This window comes from Polistes fuscatus, unplaced genomic scaffold (assembly GCF_010416935.1).
Source record: "Polistes fuscatus isolate 324 unplaced genomic scaffold, CU_Pfus_HIC Scaffold24, whole genome shotgun sequence".
NCBI lineage: Eukaryota > Metazoa > Arthropoda > Insecta > Hymenoptera > Vespidae > Polistes > Polistes fuscatus.
In genome coordinates, this window is record NW_025113101.1 from 628850 (window position 1) to 649360 (window position 20511).

Genomic DNA, 20511 nt, shown 5'->3' on the forward strand with positions numbered 1-20511 from the left:
ATTATAATAATCCATTTTCACAATTAAAATGGGTTCATATGTTCGAATAAAACACGCGATAGATCGTTGACAAAATGTTTTTCCCTTGTCTATCTATAGTTAGGAACTTGAAAGTTATTTCATTTCGAGGAACTAGCATTTATATCGCGGCCGCAATAAAGAAGAAGAAGACGAAGAGGAGGAGGTGGAGGAGGAGGAGGAGGAGGAGGAGGAGAACGCGTATCTATCTAAACGCGCGACCATACAAACGTATATACCAGGCTAGAGTACATTCGTACGGCCTCCACTTACGTTATTTTAATTTCCCCAGGGTACAATGTCCTTGCACGCGCGCTAATGATCGTACTACGAGCGGGCTTGCAATAATGCGACAGATATTTCTTTAGTTTTAAAATTAGTCGAAACTCCCAGTCGACGGGAAAGGATTCGTACGACGAAGGATCCTCGCCGAGGGTTTTCGGGTATTTGATGAATATATTTCAATTAGTAACAACGACGAATGATATAAGAATATTAGAAAATGTGAGAATAGTTGGTGTTCTGTTGAAAGCAAGCAACCAACCCCCCGTGCCTCGATCCCCATCGATTTTCTCGAGGTTGGATCTTCGTCCATGCGTTACGGTGGATGTATCGGTAAAAAGGAGGCATTTACCTTCTCCACCCTGTTCTGTGTTTTTTATCAGGCGCGTGCGTGAAAAGGGAAAGGCGCGGATGGTGTTGGCCGGAGGAAGGGTGGGAAGGAGGTGAAGACGGTGCGTCGACTCGGCGCTGGTGGGGGTGGGGGTGGGGCGTCGCGACGCCAGGCGTCGCTGGCGTCGAGCCGGCGACGTATCGTCGACTCGAGCGTGTCGTGTGCCGTCGTCGCCGTCGTCGTCGTCGTCGTCGTCGTCGTCGTCGTCGTCTTCTTCGTCGTCTTCGTCGTCTTGGTCATCTTCTTCGTGGTCGTGGTCGTGATCGTGATCGTGATCGTGATCGTCGTCATCGTCGTCGTCGTCTTTTCGGATTAGTAGTGTGTATCTTCGTTTTAAATCTTACGACAATCCTTTCGTAAAACGGAAGAGAGAGAGAAAGAGAGAGAGAAAAGGAGATAGGAAGAGGAAGAAAAAAAAAGGGAAAAGAAAAGCTCGCTGATCTTTCCAACTGTCTCTATTCATTTAGCGGCATTTTCTTTTCTCCAACCGTCGCCGAAAATATCTCTTTCCCGAAGAGAGAGAGAGAGAAAGAGAGAAAGAGCGAGAGAGAGAAACTTACATACTCGTAGGGTGCACTGGCCGTGGAGAGAGAGAAAGAGAGAGACGAGTAAAGGGACGTTGACGTGTGCGTGGGAGAAATATAGAGATAGAGATAGGAAAAGTGTGGATTTGAGGGGAGGAAAGAAAGAAAAAAAAAAAGGAAAAGCACGAGGTGCGTATGAGATAAAATAGCAGGTGAAAATAATCGCGTAGGATACATCCGCCCTCGTGCTTGTCCACGGTGGATCCGGAAGGAGGCGCGCTTCAAGGGAAATAAAAGGGAGAGGTATATCAGCGCGCACCATTAACGCGCTCCTTTTCCCAGAAACGATCGAGCTAGCGCGCCAACCGATTTGGGATCGTGCCGACCAACCAACCAACCAATCAACCAACCGACCAACAACCGACCAACCGAAACGATCGAAAGAAAACGTCAAGATAAACTACCCCGTAGTGTGCCGCGAACACGTTCAACCCCCTTCCAAGTTATCTTGGTCGCCACCTCTTCTCTCGTTTCTCTTTTCACGCGCGCGTGTATATATATATATATATATATGTATAGATATATGCGTACCTCTCGCGTATACGTCGGTACATATATATAAATATAATCGAACGTACCCAGATATCTATTTATAAGTTTACACGAGAGAGCGAGAACAAGAGATAGAGAGAGGGAGAGAGAGAGAGAGAGAGAGAGAGTGAGTAGCGGCGACGATCGTGACGTTGCTCGCTACTGCTGGTCTAGTGCTACGTTATCTTTGGGGTGCCGTTTGTGATGATAATGTTGAGGAGGATGATGACGATAATGATGATCATGATAATAATGACGATGACGATGATAGCGGTGTTGGTGGCGACGATGGTGATGCGTTTGTAAGAAAAAGAAACAAATTTTTTACAGTGCCGCGGAAACTTTAGCGGAAACTTAAGGGAAAAAAAAGAAGAAGGTGTCTCGAGTTCCGGTTTAAAAAAGGAGAGATAGATATCTCTTGTCCGTTCTTATTCTCTTTAGTTTCTTCTTCGTCCGACGACGCTCTTTTTCCTTGAGAGAAAGAGAGAGAGAGAGTGAGGGGAAAACAAAGTGTATAATAAAGCTTAAACGACGTCTCGTTTAAGACAGATATGAGGAGCGGATACGCCCGGTTGTTCACGTGATACGCACAAGATCGCTTCTATCGTCAAAGCTTCTCTCTCTTCCAAAGATATGCGGTAAGTTTGAGCACCTTTTGAACCCCCACCCCTCCCCACCCCCGCTACGAAAATGTTACAAGCAACTAATACCACACGGTGAGATTATTTTTCGTGAAAGAAAAAAACCCTCGTGCACACCCGGCCTCGAGAGTCAACGGACTCCGATTGCGAGAACTAGGCAAGCAAGCAAGCAAGCAAACGAACGAGGGAAAAGAAACAGGGAAAGAGAAAGAATGAAACAGATATATAGTAATCGCTCTTCTCTCTCTCTTCCTTTTGTTTTTTTTTCCTTCTTTTTCTACACACACACATTCGTCGAGAGACTAAAGTTTTTCTTTTTTCTTATCGTTTAGAGTAACTCGTTGGTTAGAATAGTAGCGCATCCTCGCATAAATTCGTTAGTATCGGACGTTACTATCCGAAATTCTAATCCCCGATGATTCATCGAACCGATGAACATCGGAGAACATTTGCCAAAATTTTCTTGGAATCGTACGCGACGTCTTCGACGCGGCCCGAGAGATCAACGGTGTTAATCGTATATCATGAAAAATATTCTACTCCCCTTCTTTTTTTTTTCCAATACTTTTTAAAGTATTACTTTGCGTATAACTCGAATTCATCACCGATGCAACGTTATTGTATACGCCTATTTTTTTTTTACAAACTTTTCCCTTTGCAATTAGATAAACGAGTCAGCCGTCTTTTCGATTCGAATAGGGGGGGACCTAAATAAAAAAAAGAAAAAAGAAAAAAAAAAAAGGAAAACAATTTGTTATTTCTCGAACAATCGTATCGTAAATAAATTGGCTCTCATACTTTTTCCGCCACTTTGTTTTATTCTCGATGTTCCCTGCTCGCAGGTCTCGCAGATAAAAAATGTAGGAAATAATAAATTTGAGTAAGAGCTTGAGTCAGCTGTGCTGTCGACTGCCAAGCCGATTGCCAGATAGGTATCTATTTAATGATTATAACGAACGGTCCTAAAGTAATTTTAGCATCGAGGTCGATCAACCGGACGCGACTCGCGAAATTCAAATTGAAAAAGGGGCGAAAGAAAAATCAGAAATGTGCTCTTTTTTTTTTCCCTATGCTTCCTCCCCCTAATCTCCCTCCCACCCTCCCGATCTATACGACGGGGATTCTCGTTCTCGTGCAAACACGCGTTTACGCAACTCGCACAAGCAGCACGGTACACATACACACACACGCGCACACACACACACATAGGTCTCTCTCGAAGTGGCATTTATTAAAATGGCGCGCGTATTTTCCGTCCTGGATAACGCACGACTTCTGGTACTTATGTCGTACCTACGTACGTCATTTTATTATACTCGACGTGGAAAACGCGACCCAGTAAACGATGCAGCAGCAATGCTTTCGAGAACAAATTTTAGACGGGGGTGAGGGGAAGGGGTGGGGGACAAAAAATAAAAAAAAATAAAGAGAAATTTTTCCTCCCCTTAGACGCGAAGAGAAATATGATAATTTATCGCATCACTGATGTAGAATTCATGCGAATTGTTCGTCCCCACTCCCCACTCAACGCAGGTAACGACGCTAGTCGTTTATGTAAAACATTCATCAACGTGTGCAAATTATTTTCACATAATAATACTCTATTCATTATAAATATATGAATGCAAATTTGCGTCTACCGTTCGATCAGATTAATACAGTCGCTTGACAAAGAGTTGATAACGGGTGATTACGTTTAACGATATAAAACAAACACTCCCCTTTTTTTCTATTCGGTCTCCTCGTGTACTTTTTAATACGCGCCTATTACCAAAGATTCTTCTTTCTTTTCGTGGAAAAAGTTTCATCGTTCGTTACCGGAATAGTCTCGACCGAAATTATTGATTTCGAGCACGTGCAACGCGATAAAACAGATAACGCGAAGAGCTTGACGGAAACAAGGCAGGCATTCGGAAGGTGGGGTAGTCAACCTAATTCCAAGTTAGTACGATCCAAGAAGAGAAATACCAAAGCCGGAGTAATAGTAATAGTCTTCGCTACGTTCTTCCGGCAGATTCACACCACCCTTCTCCCTCCTCTCTACCCCCAGCCCCCATCAACTTTTTTTCTCGCGCACGTTCTACGATAAATTTAACGGACCTCTCTCTCTCGTTTTTTTATTCCCTCTCCTTCCTTTTTCCTATTCCCGAGTAGTATGCGAATGTGGATCGCGATAAAATAAATATACGATGGTTCTGAGCAAAGCTGATGGGTTCCGAGAGAGAAAGAGAGAGTGTCTCTGTATCGAGGGAAGAAGGAAGGAGAAAAAAAAACAAAGGGAGAGAGAGAGAAAGGGGGAAAGAAAATTTGGTAAGATAAACTATGTTAGGTAGGAGTCAGCTTCTAGCCGATGTTTCACCGGAAGGCTTTTTCGGCCGTTCCGAAAAGTCGTCTTTAACGTATTCGTACGTCCGACAGCTTACTTTGCCAAGAGAACGAGAAGGATTTGCGGCAAGGAATGTGCGGGATTTATCGAGTAATACGTGCGATGAACTTTAACGAAAGTCCTCTTTCGGCATCGTGATAGGTTGATGCCAACGACGACAACGACAACGAGGACGACGTTCGTGCTTATAATTTAAGCGCGTTGCTTTCTAGTCTTCCAGAAAAAAAAAATACACGAAAATATCCCGACTTTTAATCTCCTCTCCTCTCCCCTTTTAGACATCGTTCGAGTTAACTTTGAAAATATTTAACTAACTATAGCATAGAAACGATATTACTGGCGACAGTTTGCCTTCGGTATACGAAAAATGCTCGACATTTTTTCGGCTCTCCTCCCTCCCAATGATATCATATTTTCAGCCGAGTTTGAAGCTTCGACAACAACACTTGGCTAGATATCTAACGGGGGGAAGGAAAAGTGTTCTTTTTCTTTATTTTGCACGCGTATATACATATGTACAATACCATTCGAGTCATTCTCTCGTTCGAGAAACAAAAGCTTAGGTTCGTTCGAGCGTGTTTGCAAGATATTCGGGCTAATGATATTCGATATCGACGAAACTAGTCGTGCGAAGTAAAACCAACGGTGATCGGATAGAATACACACACACACATATATATATATATATAGAGAAAGTAGAAGACATATATATATAGGTTGAAAATCGACTTTGATTTGCCTCAGAATGGTGTCGTTCTTTTTTATCGTCCTCGAGGTAACCTCGAAGAAACGAAAAGTCGTTCTCTCTCTCTCTCTCTCTCGAACGTCGAGCAAACTCCGAGCAAACTTATTGCCGTGAAGGAAAAGATTTTTATGTCCAAGCGTTCCGTACATGACCGACTACTCCCCTGCCCTCCCCTTCCCTTCCCTTCCCTCCCTTACCTCCTCCCTTCCTTCCGTTCTTCCTCCTCTTCCTTTTTCTTACGGATGGAAACTTTCCGATCAATATCTTTTATCGCACAAAACCACGTTGAATTAACCGTGCATCCTTGCTCTCTCTCCTGTTGTACACAACAAACAAACTCACGCAATATGCATCCATTTATACGCATTAGCACGCCCCCCCTCCCCCACCCCACCCTCAAAAAATGATTTCTTTTAGGTTACGTATATATACGCGCCGATTTGATGAAATAAATCGATTGTCTCACGACTTCGAGTTCGAGGCTGTTATAAATAAGCCCACGAATTCGTTGTATTTATAAATGCGCTCTTTGACATTTCATCTACGTCTCCGATTTGTATTTCATTTTCGATCTTGCACGACGTGGCAGAACCGTTACGTTACAAAAAAAGGGGGAATCAACTAGAAACACACCCAGTGTGTTTTTCCTATAAAAGCATACAACACTTAAGTGTCTTATCATTTTTCCACGTTATTTCTACGAATTTTATTTTTTGAGGAACACAGCAATCCTAATTTTGCTCGTATCTAAAAGAACATATTTAAAAAGGTATCTCCCCTAATCGTAATGGATATATTCTAATCGTATAGAATTTTGAAAATCTGTCCCAAAAACGTGTCGTTCGTTGGAATTGCTCGCGCGTCGCGTTGTACGCATTTTAAAACGTACGAAATGATTTCTTTTTCAATCACGGCAAAGCACGATACGACAAGCTCCCGATATTAGCTAGCTTTCCAAAGTGATTTACGTTTCCGTTAATTTCAACGTCAATCAAGCAACCAACCAACCAACCCCCACGAACAAAACCAAGGCATATTAGTATCGGTTGGCTAAATTAAGACGCCAGTTTTGTATACGCGAGTAGACACGCGCTCGAACGATATATGTTTAACCGATATTTATCTGTCTGAAATACTAAAGGAGACCGGTAATTCGTTTGAAAAACGTCTATCGATCTTTCCTTCTAACAGAGAGAGAGAAAGAGATGAAGGGAAACGAGGGGGAAGGGGTTGGTACTATGAAAAACGATACCATACGATACGATACGATTTACAACGTTACAAGCCAATTCTCTCGCCTCTTCTGATAAAAGCGAAATTACGCTGACCTCGAATTCGAGGGAAATAATAGACATGGCGCCAGCACCAGCAAACTTCGTCTCTTGGCTTTCTTGCAAATAGAAAACGTACCTTATTCTTCTATCTTGGATCGTCCCTGTCGTAACTTTAACGTTAAACCACACCGACGACGCCTTCATGTATATTCCATTCCAACCGTGAACGGTTCAAAAAAAAAACACACTCACACACACACATCTTACAATTAATATAGAATGAGATTTTAGCCAATTGGATATCGGGAGAGTAATATATTTTCTTGTTTTTTTTTTATTTACAAATGAATAATGTACATTTCATGCGTTTTAGCCGAATTTTTATACGAAATTCAGGACACGGTCGTTTGACCCACGTTTATTTTTCCCCATTTTCGTGACGCGCGCATTCTCGTTTTTATTTCAAATATACGTGGTTAAGTATTTTCAAAGAATACGTAGAAAAGAGAGAATAGAAAAAGAAAAGTCAACCAACAAGAATAATACAGAGAAAGAAAAGGAAAGGAATATAATGGAAAAAGTCGGTGCGCATCGTCGAAACAATGGATCGAATTTCGATTCGAGTAGTCGCGAAAAAAATGGATATGTGGGGGGTTGGGGCGGGGGCGGGGGGGCGGGGGGGGTGAAAGCTTTCAACGAGTCTAGCCAATACAAGCCTAGCCACGCTCGAATGAATTCTACATCCGCGTTCGAGATAATCGGTCTCTCCGAGTTATTGTCGCGTTTTACGAGAGGGTTGGAAAACTCCAAGGGAAAGAGTAAGTCGATACACTCGCATTTCTAACACAAAGTGAGCCTTGTAAGCGCCATTGGGAAATGAGAGAGAGAGAGAGAGAGAAGGAGGAGGTAAAGCTCGTTCAAAAAATAATGAACATTTATCGTTGCGCTTGATGTTAAGAATTCGTATGATAAAAAAAAGAAACAACAAAAAAGGCACCGGGGGGGGGGGTTAATATACGCGACTATCCATACGGGACTATTAAAAAGTACGACGATGATACTACCTTTTGTTCGTTACAAAGTTGCAAATAAAAAAAAGGGGTTAGAAACTAACGGAATATATTCGTAAAAAGTTAGAGGATAGGTTGCTTTTCATATTGTTGTTTTGTTATATCTTCTTGTTCTCGCGACAATTTATTTCTAAACAAAAGGTTAGGTAGATCAAACCATTTGCCCCTGTGGCTGTGTGTATATATATATATATATATATATATATATTCCACTTTGACATCGTCATAACTGGCGGACACACATAGCTTACTTTTTTTTTCTATTTCCTTTTCCATAGGAAAAATTCTCGTATCTCTCTGTCATTATCTTTTTTCACAAACCCCTCCCCCCCGTTACTCTTGCGTATGTATTTATAAATATATCTGTATGGAAGATCTCTATTGCTCCCTACGAATAGGTTAAATTTCTATATGGGTACACGTGTACCAGAATAAGGTAAACTTTCTTGAGCGTAACGAAAAAAAAAAAAACGATTCATCTATAAATATATGCAGGGTGTGCAATTCGTCTGTCTGCGAGACTCTCGTTTTTTCTTCTCTCAAAAGAAGTAGAAGAAGAAGAAAAAAGAAAAAAAGAAGGGAAAGAAAAACGGTAAAATAGCCCCCGTTATCGAATTTGTCTTTTCTGTTATTTATTTAATTCCAGAATGTGAAATGCGCAGTCTCGTTTCTTATGGTCTCTTACTTTAATCCACTTTCGAATACTAGCTGGCTTGCCTTTCCAGGAGAAATACCTTTTCCCAAAATTGATTCGTGTATATGGCAAATAAATCTTTCAACGTTTGATACAGAAAATCCTCTTTCCGTCGATGCATTTTCCATGAAAACGAGGCAAAACTTCGGTTCCTTCGTTATTGAATTATTATCAATATAGTAGAAAGAAGAAATACACACAAAGAGAGAGAGAGAGAGAGAGAGAGAGAAAGTGAGAGACAAGAAAATCCATTTGAACGGTGTCTGGCTTTATCGTTTTATTGTTTATTACAATTCGGCTTACGTTAAAGATGTCATCGATTTAACATTCATATTTCGATGTCAGAATAGCTCGAAAATACCAGTAGTAGTAGTACCGTCGTTGGAGTATCTGCTTCACTGCTTTAACATCAGGGAAATAGCGTTTCCTTTGGTTCCGTGACAGCCTGTTTCCGTGAGCCTCTAGAGATTTCAACGCAAAGATATCGATCTACGGTAATCGGAAGGAAGGTTCTCACTCTCTCCTCCCTTCTTTCTCTCCCACTCTGTTCCTCTTCATTAAAAGACAAGGATGATAGAAACCGATAATAATTTGCCGTCGTCTCGTTTTACTAAGCGGATTTTCGAGAGAAACTTTCCATTGACAATTTCTCGCTTTTCGTGTATACATATTGCAAAATTTCGTCGAATAAATACCTTTACCGAGAGATTATCCACCTACGTGCGTCATAATTGCACGAACAGAAAGGAGAGACGAAAAAAGGGCGCCGAAAAAATTGACCTTTGCCTATAGGGACGACAATTGTAGAGGTGGTATGACGAAAGTTACTTTCTTATTGTAGGATTCGAGAAAAAATTGGGCCGTTGGGGATTGACTCGCCGGGACTCGAACCCGGGATAGTCCGCTTTTATTTCCGGGCGACTGTTCTTTAACCAATTGAGCTATCCAGCGCCCACCGTTCAATCTCCCCACGAATGCCTATTTAAGTGTTTGGCTTGGAGGCGCTCGCATTTCACATTATCCTATTACGAAAGTGGGTCGTTCGCGATGGTTTCAACAGGCTTGATAAGCAAACCTCTTTCTGTGGGATAAAAAAAGGGGAAAAAAGGGCACGTGCCTTTTTACCCAAAGCAATAAGTACTTGATACATTCGAAATGGCAACGATTGCTTCGAAGGTATTACTCTAGAAACGTGGTCGAATCATAAACCACCTATTAGGTAGATGAAAGGTAGGGGGGGAGAAAAATAGTTAGGGGGTGGAAGGCGAATAGGTCGAAGAGAATCATTTGGCCCTGGCAACGAAGGAAAGAAAATAAGGGAAAGATTTGGCGAATTAGCGAGCGGAGAAAGAGAAAAGATAAAAGAGGGGGTGGGGTGGGGGGGGGGATCGAAAAACAAGACGAAAGAGGAAAACAAACGGAATGGTAGAAAAGGTTAGGAAGGGTGAATAGGGGGGGGAGGGGGGATGCTCGATGTAAAGCCCAGCAACGACACACGTAATTCGGATAATAAAGCCGACGTTTTTCGCCAACTTATCGCGGGAATCCTCGTCGAAAATGGGGAAGAAAAAAACAAAAAAAAAATCGAAGACCCTCTTCTTCTACTTCTTATCTACTTCTTATATATACTTACATATATACGTAAGTATATATTTATGTATGATCGTACTTTAGGGAATTTTTAATCGCATCTCATCTAACTCGAGAAATAGGTCATTGAGCTGAGTTCAGATTACGATTTATCGTTCTAACCTTAACTTTAATAGATGTGCGTATTTTCCAACAGTTTCTTCTTTATAATATCCCCCCTCTTTGACTTTTTATATATTCCAAGAGAGGGTATTTGTTTGTCGACGTGTCCTCGAGAAAGTGAAACTTTCCTCTAGTTCTTTTCTATCCCCACCTCTTCCTCCTCATATTCCTCATCGTCTCGTTTAGAGATGAGAAGATATTTACACGTCTCCTATCGTTACCCAAGAGAATCGATTATATTTTTTGAGCCGTTCTATCGTTCAAATCGCTACCCCCTTTGAAATTTGATCTCTCTCTCTCTCTCTCTCTCTCTCTCTCTCTCTCTCTTTCTGTCTCTGTCTTATACGCAGTATTTATGGTAGGGTTCCCTCAATATGAAAAAGGGTGTGATCGTTGTCCTTGCCATTGTATCGTCATCGTCGTTTTAACTCCTAAGGTCATCTTCCACTTGCAACGAGGAGAGTTAACCGGCGTGCTCTTTCAAGTATCTCTTCAACAAGCAAAACGCTCATTCTGCAGTTTTACAAAGAAGGTGCCTCCTCGGTCCCGATTAGTCCCGCCTTCGTGACCCAGGGTGTCAACTATTTTTACGTTTTTTTTTCTTTCTTTCTTTCTTTCTTTCTTTCTTTACCTCCTTATCCTCTTTCCCTATTTCTCTCGTTTTCTCAATTTAATCTCTTCTGACGTACACACACACACATATACACATATACACACACGTTTGGATATATATATATATAAATATATTGGATTTATTTCTCTCAGTCGTCGTCCTCGTATCACTTCTCTGTCATTTTCATTGAAAATATTGTGAGGGGGTGTTTGCGGTGGTGGTTGGCGGGGCGGCGGTGCCACTAAGTGGAACGAACGGATGCGGACAAAGTGAGCTTTTCAAACACGTATCGACGTTCGAGCGTTCGTACAATTTCACTTTTAATTGTAAAGCCAAATGAACTTGCCTTTAACGCTTAATCCTATCGAATGCGCAATTGAAATGGCAGTATTTTTTTATCGGATGACAGCGTGTTTTTGTTAACTAAGCGAAAAGAGAGAGAGAGAGAGATAAAGAGAATGAAAAATAAGGTCTAACGAAAGAGCATGTTTAATTATTTATTTCTTATGAAATATAATGAAGAAAAATATTACGTGGAAAGTTGTAAAAATGTGACTAACGATTCTTGAACGAACGTAAAAATGTTTCCACGATGGTACGATAAATACCTTATTTCAACATTTCTTTTCGATTCTTTATAAATCACGCTCGGTCTCCGGAATCGATGAGTTTCACGGTAGAGTAAACAGCGTAATATATATATACATTCGATAGGAAGGGTGGAAATTTTCGGAGTACAGTTTCGTAAAAGAAAAAGAAATATTGTCAGCAATATAGGACGACGAGAAGAAGTATAAATTGTGTTCCCTTTTTTTTTTTTCGTTCCTTCCAAATAATTTCGTCTTTTATTACTCGGAACCTTTAATTTCTCCAGTTGCATAAATAAATTAAGATTTGGATCGTGGATATATAAGTGTATTTGGATTTTCAAATGGTTCCATAGTTCAGTTCGAAACTCATCTTCGTCGAGGAGTTGGAATAAGAGACTCTCCAGGTCGAGTGATTGCATATTTCACGAACGATTCCGTATTTCCTTGGAGAAGTTAAAAAGTAACGTCAGAATATTCTATCTATAGTTAGCAAATGTATATAGGAATATACAAAGTTCGAAGAGAGGGAGGGTTAACGGACTATCGAATTAAAAGATCTGCGTTTAATGTACGAGATAAAAGATTCTTTGAAGTAGATGAAAACGTGGATATGAGAGATAAATAAAAAGATAAATTGATCGAACGTATATATCGTAGATATCGTTTTATGAAATATATATATAATAATACGTCGCATATTTTCGAGCAAATATATACGACAGAGATATAAGAAAATGGCGCATGATGTGAGCATGATGTTCCGAGGAAGATGGCGTAAAAAAGAAAAAAAAAGAACGTAGCGAAAATAGAAAGTCATATTTAAAACGGTGTGTATCCCCGTCCTTGTGTCATTCACGAGAGACGAATAAAAGTGGGAGAGCCGAAGAATTTCAAGGCCGGGTATAGATTTTCATCTCGTCGAATATTCTATTTCGATTTAGGATCGAAACGTCACGGAGATTATCAGGGGCTCGAAAGACGTAATTAACGGTAAACCGCTAGATCGATGACGCCAGAAATTCTTGCGTTAACCAATCAGAGATTTTGGATAACCGAAATGCCAATCCCCATCGGATAGAGGGCTTCTTGATTGACAGCTTTTCATTTCTATATATTCATTTAAATAATTAAATAGAAGATGTGGTGCTTAGATACGATGGATTATTATCGTTTAGGGTTAGTCTCTTTAGGGTAGTAGACCTTAAACTCGGTTTACACAGATGCACATCGAGTTTGTATATCGGTTTTGCACGGAAAATGCTCTTCGATCGGTTCGTATGTTCGAAGAACGAGCAGCAGCACCAGCAGCAGGTAACCGGACCAGGGAGTCCGGCCTTTGCTCGAAAGCAAAGTGCCGAACTAAATATAACTCCGTTAGCAATACTCGGCATGTATCTTACAACAGTAGCCACGTCTTTGTATCTATTCATCGACGTAGACGCCGTTGTCAGTCAAGCACGAGATTATCCCTTTCGATTTTTTATACTCGTTTTACGCTCCTCTTGTGATTTTTCCTTTGCCGTCCAAGCCAATTAAAAGGATCTACAACACGATTTTGCATATTTACAATCGAAGGACGATTATTACGCGGTTCTTTGCGTTCTACGGTACTACTATTAGAATATTTTTTAAACCATCGCGATGATTTTTATTCTCAAGAAAGACTTCTTCGCGTATGAGTTTCGCGAAAGTAAATCGGAACGAGTAACTCAACGGCTTATTCAATTCGCGTTCGAATTCGAGAGGGGGGCGGGGTATTCTCTAAAATTAAAAAGTTATCATCGCACTTGGATACCACGAATAAAATATCCAATGAGCTACTTTATTCGTTAAACAAATTTTATACAACGACAAAAACAAGGTAGGATTCGTTAACGATAGTCGTGACTCTCATTCCTATCTATAAATTTATTTCAAAGGCGTACCGGACGTTACTTTCTATTTTACCATTATGATTCACTAAAATTTTCCGTTAAGTGCGTCAGCGAATCAAAGTTGATGCTCTAAATAACGACAATTAACGAGTTTGTTAACGAAAATGGTTGTTGAAAACGTTGCTTGATTAAGTTAAATAAATAAGCGGAACACGTTAAATGTATTATCAAAGTTATGCGGATGAATTTCGTTGGAGGCCCAAGTTCACGCATCGCGAGACAAGCTTGTGAACGCGCACGTAGAAGCTTGTTCGCAGGTATAGCATTCTAGTTTTTGGGCTGACTAAATATAGCACACGTTACGGCTATAAATCCCAAGCTCCCGGATTCGGCGAGGCTCGGTACGAGGCTGCTCTCTTGCTGCTCGTGCCACATCTTCCTCGAATCGGATGTTGAAGTCTGACCGATGATCGATGATGCACACACCTAGCATTGATCCAACATCCATGAAAAATAGCCATTTATATAGACAGCTAACGTTTTATTCCTAATCGTCGACAGTTTGAAAAACTTTCAACCTATAGAACAATCCATTTTTCAGGATTATTCTTAACGAGCCCACCGTACATAATTTCCCGATGAGAAAAAATATCCGCATAGTCATTCGACGAATCGAAGAAACAAAGTAACGAGCCGAACAAAAGGGGGGAAAAAGGAATCGGGTTATAGGAACGAAGGGGGGTCTGGGCAAGCTCTGGCATGAAGGAGACGTGCGTTATTGTTCTTTGAAAATAGAGCGAGCGAAGCCACTCATCTAAGAAACGCACGCTCTTCCTTGTTTAATCAATTTCTATCTTTATTCCTAGAAAGCAGCAAAACAATGACGAAAGATCGTTGTGCGTTGACCCAGGCCTACGCAAAGTATATCCAATCGACCATAGGATTTTTCGCTTGGTATCATTTCCAACCATCTATCGGTAACAACGTTCACGAGTTTTCCTATCGAAGCTCACGCAACTTTTGATATTCCAATATTCTAGGCTAGTGTTGTCAATTTAAATGACTCCAGTTTATATTTATCCTCCGACAGAGAGTAGGGATTATTTCCTTTTTCTTTTTCTTTTTTTTTCTCATCTAACTATGGGGGATGAAAAGGCCATACCCGTCTCGGATTAATACTACTAGGAGTCGTCGCGTGATGGTGGTGGTGATTCGAGAAAAGGCCGCATGGATCCTGTTAAGAGCGTCTTGTATTTTCTGCGGCCAGGTTCGTTCGCGCTTTGAAACTCTCAAAGGGGTAATTGCGTCGTTTGAACGTTCCACCCTTTAGTGGCCTAGATATTTTCCCGTTCTTGCTTTTATCACTCAACTCGGAGAGAGAGAGAGAAAGCTAACGCAAATCTAACGCAATTTTCAACGCAATGGAAACCCGTAATAGGTAGCCACCGTGTATTCCTCCTCCTCCTCCTCCTTCTCTTCTTTTACATCTCGCATCAGCGATTATTTATATTTTCCGATAGAAATTCACGATGAGAAGTATAATACGTAGGTACGTACACAGTAGTATAACGCGTCGAAACGAAATTTTTCGCTCGCAGAGTGGCTAACGAAGTTTCTTTTAAATCCACACACGACGTACGTGTCGGTAAATTGAAAATATTTGATTCGCATCGGGCACGATTTCTTGGCACGTGTCGAGTTTCCGTCTCGTAGCTTTCGCTCTTAACAAGTTCCACTCGCGTCAAGCAGGTAGGACACATGGAGTGTGTTGTGTGACCTGTTGATTGGATCGAATTAGAGTGGTACGCGAGGGAGACCACTTTGCATGAATATGTATGTTGGAAGAAAGATAGATTTTGCGGTGGATTCGAGTGGACTCGAGACCTACATACTACTTTTTTCATCCCGGACTACTATCGGCAAGTTTTAATAAGAAATAGTATACATATATTATATATGGTGCAAAATGTTACAGGTCAGGGAGGAAGGTTCGTAGGAGCCCAGTGCCGTAGCATGCCGGCGTGCTGGGCGAGCCGTTGGTGCGCTATTGAGTCAGCCGTGGTGGTGGTGGCGAGACAGTCCCTCGAGAAGGGTACTCGAATAATAGCGAGTAATAGCGGAAGAAGCGTAAGAAGCATAAGGACCAGGACCAGGAGCAGGAGGAGGAGGAGAAGAAGAAGAAGAAGGAGGAGCGATCTCGGCTGGAGAAGCAGCACGGAGCTCGACACTTCCGACCGATGAGCGCGGGGGGGGATGGGGGCTCGGCATTGGCTCCGTCAGGGGTGCCGCCGGGCTCCCAGCCAATGGCCGCGACTCCCTCGACCGCGACCCCCCCCCACACCGGCGCGGTCCAGGCCCGTTCCTCCGCGAGCCCTGGCCCAGCCGCTGCCCCCGGTCCTCCCCCCGGGCCCCCGACCGGGCCCCCGACCGCCGGCGCTGCTGCTCCCAAGGCCGCCGCCAAGAGGCCCGCCCGTCGCGCCGGCAAACCGCCGCCCGACAGGCCTACCAGGGCTCTCTTTTGTCTCCCCCTCAAGAATCCCCTTAGAAAGCTCTGCATCGGCGTCGTCGAGTGGAAGTATCCTTTTTCATTTTCAAATGCTTCACGGCTACAGGAATTACAAAATATTCCAAGCGCATATATAACTCGGATATTTACAAAAGCAATGAGTCAATGGCGCGTGGGTGCGAAATGGAATGACCATGAATTTCGTTTGAAACGGGCTGCGAGTCGCGAAGAGATGCGCCTGACCGCATTCTGCATTTATGAAGACGTTTTTAAGATATTATCTCGCATTTCAATACGTAAATATATATGATAGAATTTTCCTTGGCAAAAGGGGAAAAAAAGAAGAACCTAAGCTTGGCAGAATTCTTTATTACTTACGACGACCAAAATAAAAAAAAAAAAAAAAAAAAAGAATTTCTTTATGCTTGCAAGGATCTCTTTCTCTCTCTCTCTCTCTCTCTCGCGAGAAAGTTTTCTAATCAGGAAAGAAATATCTTCATTAAAAATAATTGACAACCGTAGTTTTCCTTAATAAGAATCTTTTACTACAGACCCTTCGAATGGCTCATCTTGATGACGATATTTGCAAATTGCATCGCCTTGGCCTTCTACACGCCGTATCCGTTCGGTGATTCCAATCAGACCAACCAATATTTGGTAAGTACTCGTCGTAAAGTCCATTATTAACTTTCGAAACGGAACTTTCTCTGGGATATCGTATCAAAGGTCGCGTCCGTGAGTAAAAAAAAAAAACTAGGAGGAAGAACCAAGGAAAAGTAAATTGAAATAATAGAGAGAAAATAAAATAAAAAACAAACAAAAACAAACAAAAAGAAAGAAAACAAAGAAATGTAAATGTGTAACTATAACGATGAGGATAGTAAAGTTCCGTTCGTCGAACCGTTCGTTCGAATGTGCCGCCGCGTTATCGATTACGAGAGGGCAGGGTTCGTGGCACGAAAGTCGTTCGAGCTGAAAGTTCAATAATTGTTCAATCTTGTCGGCATCGGCGTGCATCCTACCGCACAGTAATTGGATAGCACAATACGCGTCTGCTGCGATACATCAGCCTCGACAAAAGAAATACAATATTTCTTACCTTCCTCTCTTGGGATGCATTAAAAATGGTTACAATCGGCTTTTACCGTTCTACGGAAGAAAACAAACTCTTACATTGGAATAGAAAACAACAACAAAAATATAGGAGAACTTAGTACATCTCTTCGATGTCACATCCATCCTATTCATCTATTTATCTATCTATCTATCTATTTATCTATATCGTACATATGTAGAGATGCATTCTACCTTTCGAGAATGCAATTTTCCCTTCTTTCGCTCAGATACCTGTTACTCTTAATTAGTTCGGCTCACTGACTAAAATAAGTTTTTCTTTTTTATATGACACGGATGGCTCTATAAAGGTGCCTATCTTTGTAAAAGATTAAAAATATCGCGCACATGTGTTGTCACCTGTATATATATATATATATACATGTGTGTATACTAATGGCCAAGAAGGTTTAAAAACGCGATTAACGGTTAAGAACGCTTTCTTTCTATCGAAAAATCGATGGCCTTTCATACATATTCCTCTGAGAGGGAGGAGGGGGGGAGGGGTTGTACGACAACGCATGATACTTCGAACGCGTAGGTTGTACGGATGTTTACACCCTCGCAAGTAACGTGACGTGTTCTTGATATTAATACGTCACACACACGCACACACACACACATACGATTCGTAAGTATGATAAAATGGAAAATCAATTCTACCAAAGAACATATAATGGTTCTACTACCAACATTCAAATCGATCTTTATTTTGTCTACGTATATCATCGATACTTTTAAGAAACTAACGAAATTATTTTCATTTCAGGAAAAGATAGAATACGTATTTCTCGTGATATTTACGGCCGAGTGCATAATGAAGATCATAGCGTACGGATTCGTTGCCCATCCGGGTGCATATCTACGAAACGGCTGGAACGTGCTTGATTTTACGATAGTCGTCATAGGGTGAGTTTTTTTCAGCATTGTATTTTCAATTATAAAATTCGTAGCTCCTCCCACCCAATCTAAGCCCCGCCCCCGCCTTACTATTTTTTCGTACGAAGGATAATTATATCGTTGAATAATTCGAATAATTATGGTTATTAAATCGTTGCAAATTGAACTATAAATGAAGTAGCGTCTATTATTGATTCTAATCTAATTGGTCAAACATGATAACGATCGATAGGGTTGCGCACGACGGTGTGTACTTTATGCGCGATGCTGACTTCTTTTGAAGTATAAAAATAGACATTCTTCTATTCCCGCAAAGCTTACAATCATATAATATATACGATACTCTAACGATTCCTATCGTGGATCTTTGTGTTTCGATAGTTGAATTAATAAACTTTATCATGTAACTCGTAGTTTCTTATGAAATCCAACCAGTTGAATCGTAGTGATTTACCTTATGCGAGAAATAAAAGAAGACGAGATTCTTGGCCGTTCTTCGTCGTCGCGTACGAGATCGAGTCTTTGCGATTGAGAAAGAAAAAAAAGAAAAAAATATATCAAGGACGCAAGCAAGAGAGAATTGCAGCAGTCGTCTTGGTTACGAACGAATAGATACGAAGACTGAGTTTTTTCACGACGCGTCGTAAAAGAGACATAGATGAAAAATCTGACGATGCGAGAAAAAACGGGGCTCGTAATCGACGAAAATATCTCTGCGAAAACGTTTTGTGATTGTTCGATTTTGTTACGAAAAATTGCGAAGAATCGTCAAGATCAATTTTGATTTTTCGTTTGAATTCGATTCGATTTAAAATAACACGTTTGGGGTGGGGGGATGGGAGAGAAACAATCTTTCCAGTTAATCAGATTATAATTTTACGAGATCGTTAAATTGTAAAGCATCTTTGTTATTTTATTGTTCGTAGAATGATGAGTACCGTATTAGCGATGCTTATGAAGGAAGGATTCGATGTTAAAGCGTTGAGGGCTTTTCGAGTGTTACGACCTCTCAGGCTGGTTTCCGGTGTACCAAGTAAGAAAATGCATTTAGAGAATGAATTAATTGTCAATTATCATTATCATACTTAAGGGTTGAAAGTAATTAAAGCAGAACGGTACGTTTGTAATGTCTTTTCGATTCAACAGGTCTTCAGGTGGTCCTAAACTCCATTTTAAGAGCGATGATCCCGCTCTTGCACATCGCCTTATTGGTACTCTTCGTCATCATCATCTACGCTATCATTGGCCTTGAACTATTTTCTGGAAAGATGCACAAGACTTGCAGACACAATATAACTGGTAATGAATGACTTTGGTACCTTTCAAGAATGAAGGAAAAGTAGTAGTTAGCTGTCGCGAAAGTTGTTTACCTTTTTTCTTTCATTAGTTTTACTTTGTCCGACACACGACGAATATATTTTTTCTTCTTTCTTTAAAAGTAAGATATATATATATATATATCTAGCAAATGAAATTATGCAGAGGGTGGTGCATCCGAATAAAAGCAAAAACTTTTGAGAGAAACTCTCCCCGAGCGTACGTCGTTCGATAAAACAAACGAGGGGAAAACAAAAGGAGGGTGGTTAAGGGGTAGTTTGGCGCGGAAATCGAGAAAATACTTTTCGGTTTAACCTGGAAACACAGTTTTCGAGTTAGGTTATATTTGATATATGATTATCGCGATATTAATTTGATATAACGATTGTAATTATTCTTACCGGTTAATCTCGCGACTTCTTCACGCTTGTACGTTCGCGTATTTTCTTATCGGGTAAACAGCTGCTTTACGAGAAAATCATAAGCGAGTGACGGATTTGATATAGAAATATACAATAAGAATACTCGGAGGAAGGAAGGAAGGAAGAAGAGGCGTTACACGGGAAAACCGTGAATAGTGTGCGAGTATATATCGGAGTATAAAATGGAGCTGTTGTTCTCGGCGTTCTTGCCAAATTATTTTATCGCAAGTACGAGCTCGCGCTGGAGGGAAACTACGATCGATCGTCGAGTTAATGGCTCATAGTAGAGGGAAAGAGAAGAAGAGAGAGAGAGAGAGAGAGAGAAACGATAACATCTGACACATTCACATTTTTTACGATGATTTTCAGGGGTAAAATTTTTGCCAGGAGAGCGAGACACCAAGAGGAACAAATTTCGCAATACTCGCGAGAACGATCTCGTTCCCGGACGAGACATATTTTTTTTTGTTGTTGTCGAGATACGATATCACGCGAAAATAATATGACACAGCGTTAGATCAATTTTCGTCAAAATTATCTTTTTGAAAGTTTATCCAACGAAATTTGGGGTTAAACAATTTGGAAAAATTCGCTTCGGATATTTCGCAGATGAGGTAATGAGCGATCCAGTTCCCTGTGGCCCTATGGGTTTTCAATGTAGCAACGTTGGCCCAGACTATCACTGCAGCAATCAATTTTGGGAAGGTCCGAACGATGGCATCACCAACTTCGATAACTTTGGTTTGGCCATGCTCACAGTCTTTCAATGCATCACCCTCGAGGGCTGGACCGAGGTACTTTACAACGT

General features: G+C 41.1%; 1 protein-coding gene across 6 annotated transcripts in view; it reads left to right on the forward strand.

Moving 5' to 3' along the window:
* The first annotated feature begins 786 nt into the window (after window positions 1-786).
* LOC122518340 (muscle calcium channel subunit alpha-1) overlaps window positions 787-20511 on the forward strand; it is a 51071-nt gene continuing 31346 nt past the window's right edge. For 4 of the 6 annotated variants that reach the window (XR_006304057.1, XM_043637221.1, XM_043637219.1 and 1 more), the window contains exons 1-7: window positions 788-2444; window positions 15421-16020; window positions 16503-16608; window positions 17834-17973; window positions 18891-18997; window positions 19111-19263; window positions 20313-20509. Coding sequence is in view for 5 of the 6 variants with exons in the window: in XM_043637221.1 (XP_043493156.1) it covers window positions 15683-16020; window positions 16503-16608; window positions 17834-17973; window positions 18891-18997; window positions 19111-19263; window positions 20313-20509 (1041 nt within the window). In the remaining variant the exon portion in view is untranslated. Of the gene's footprint in view, window positions 2445-15420; window positions 16021-16502; window positions 16609-17833; window positions 17974-18890; window positions 18998-19110; window positions 19264-20312; window positions 20510-20511 lie in introns of all 6 variants that reach the window. The other 2 variants (XM_043637217.1, XM_043637218.1) reach the window with 1 other exon arrangement.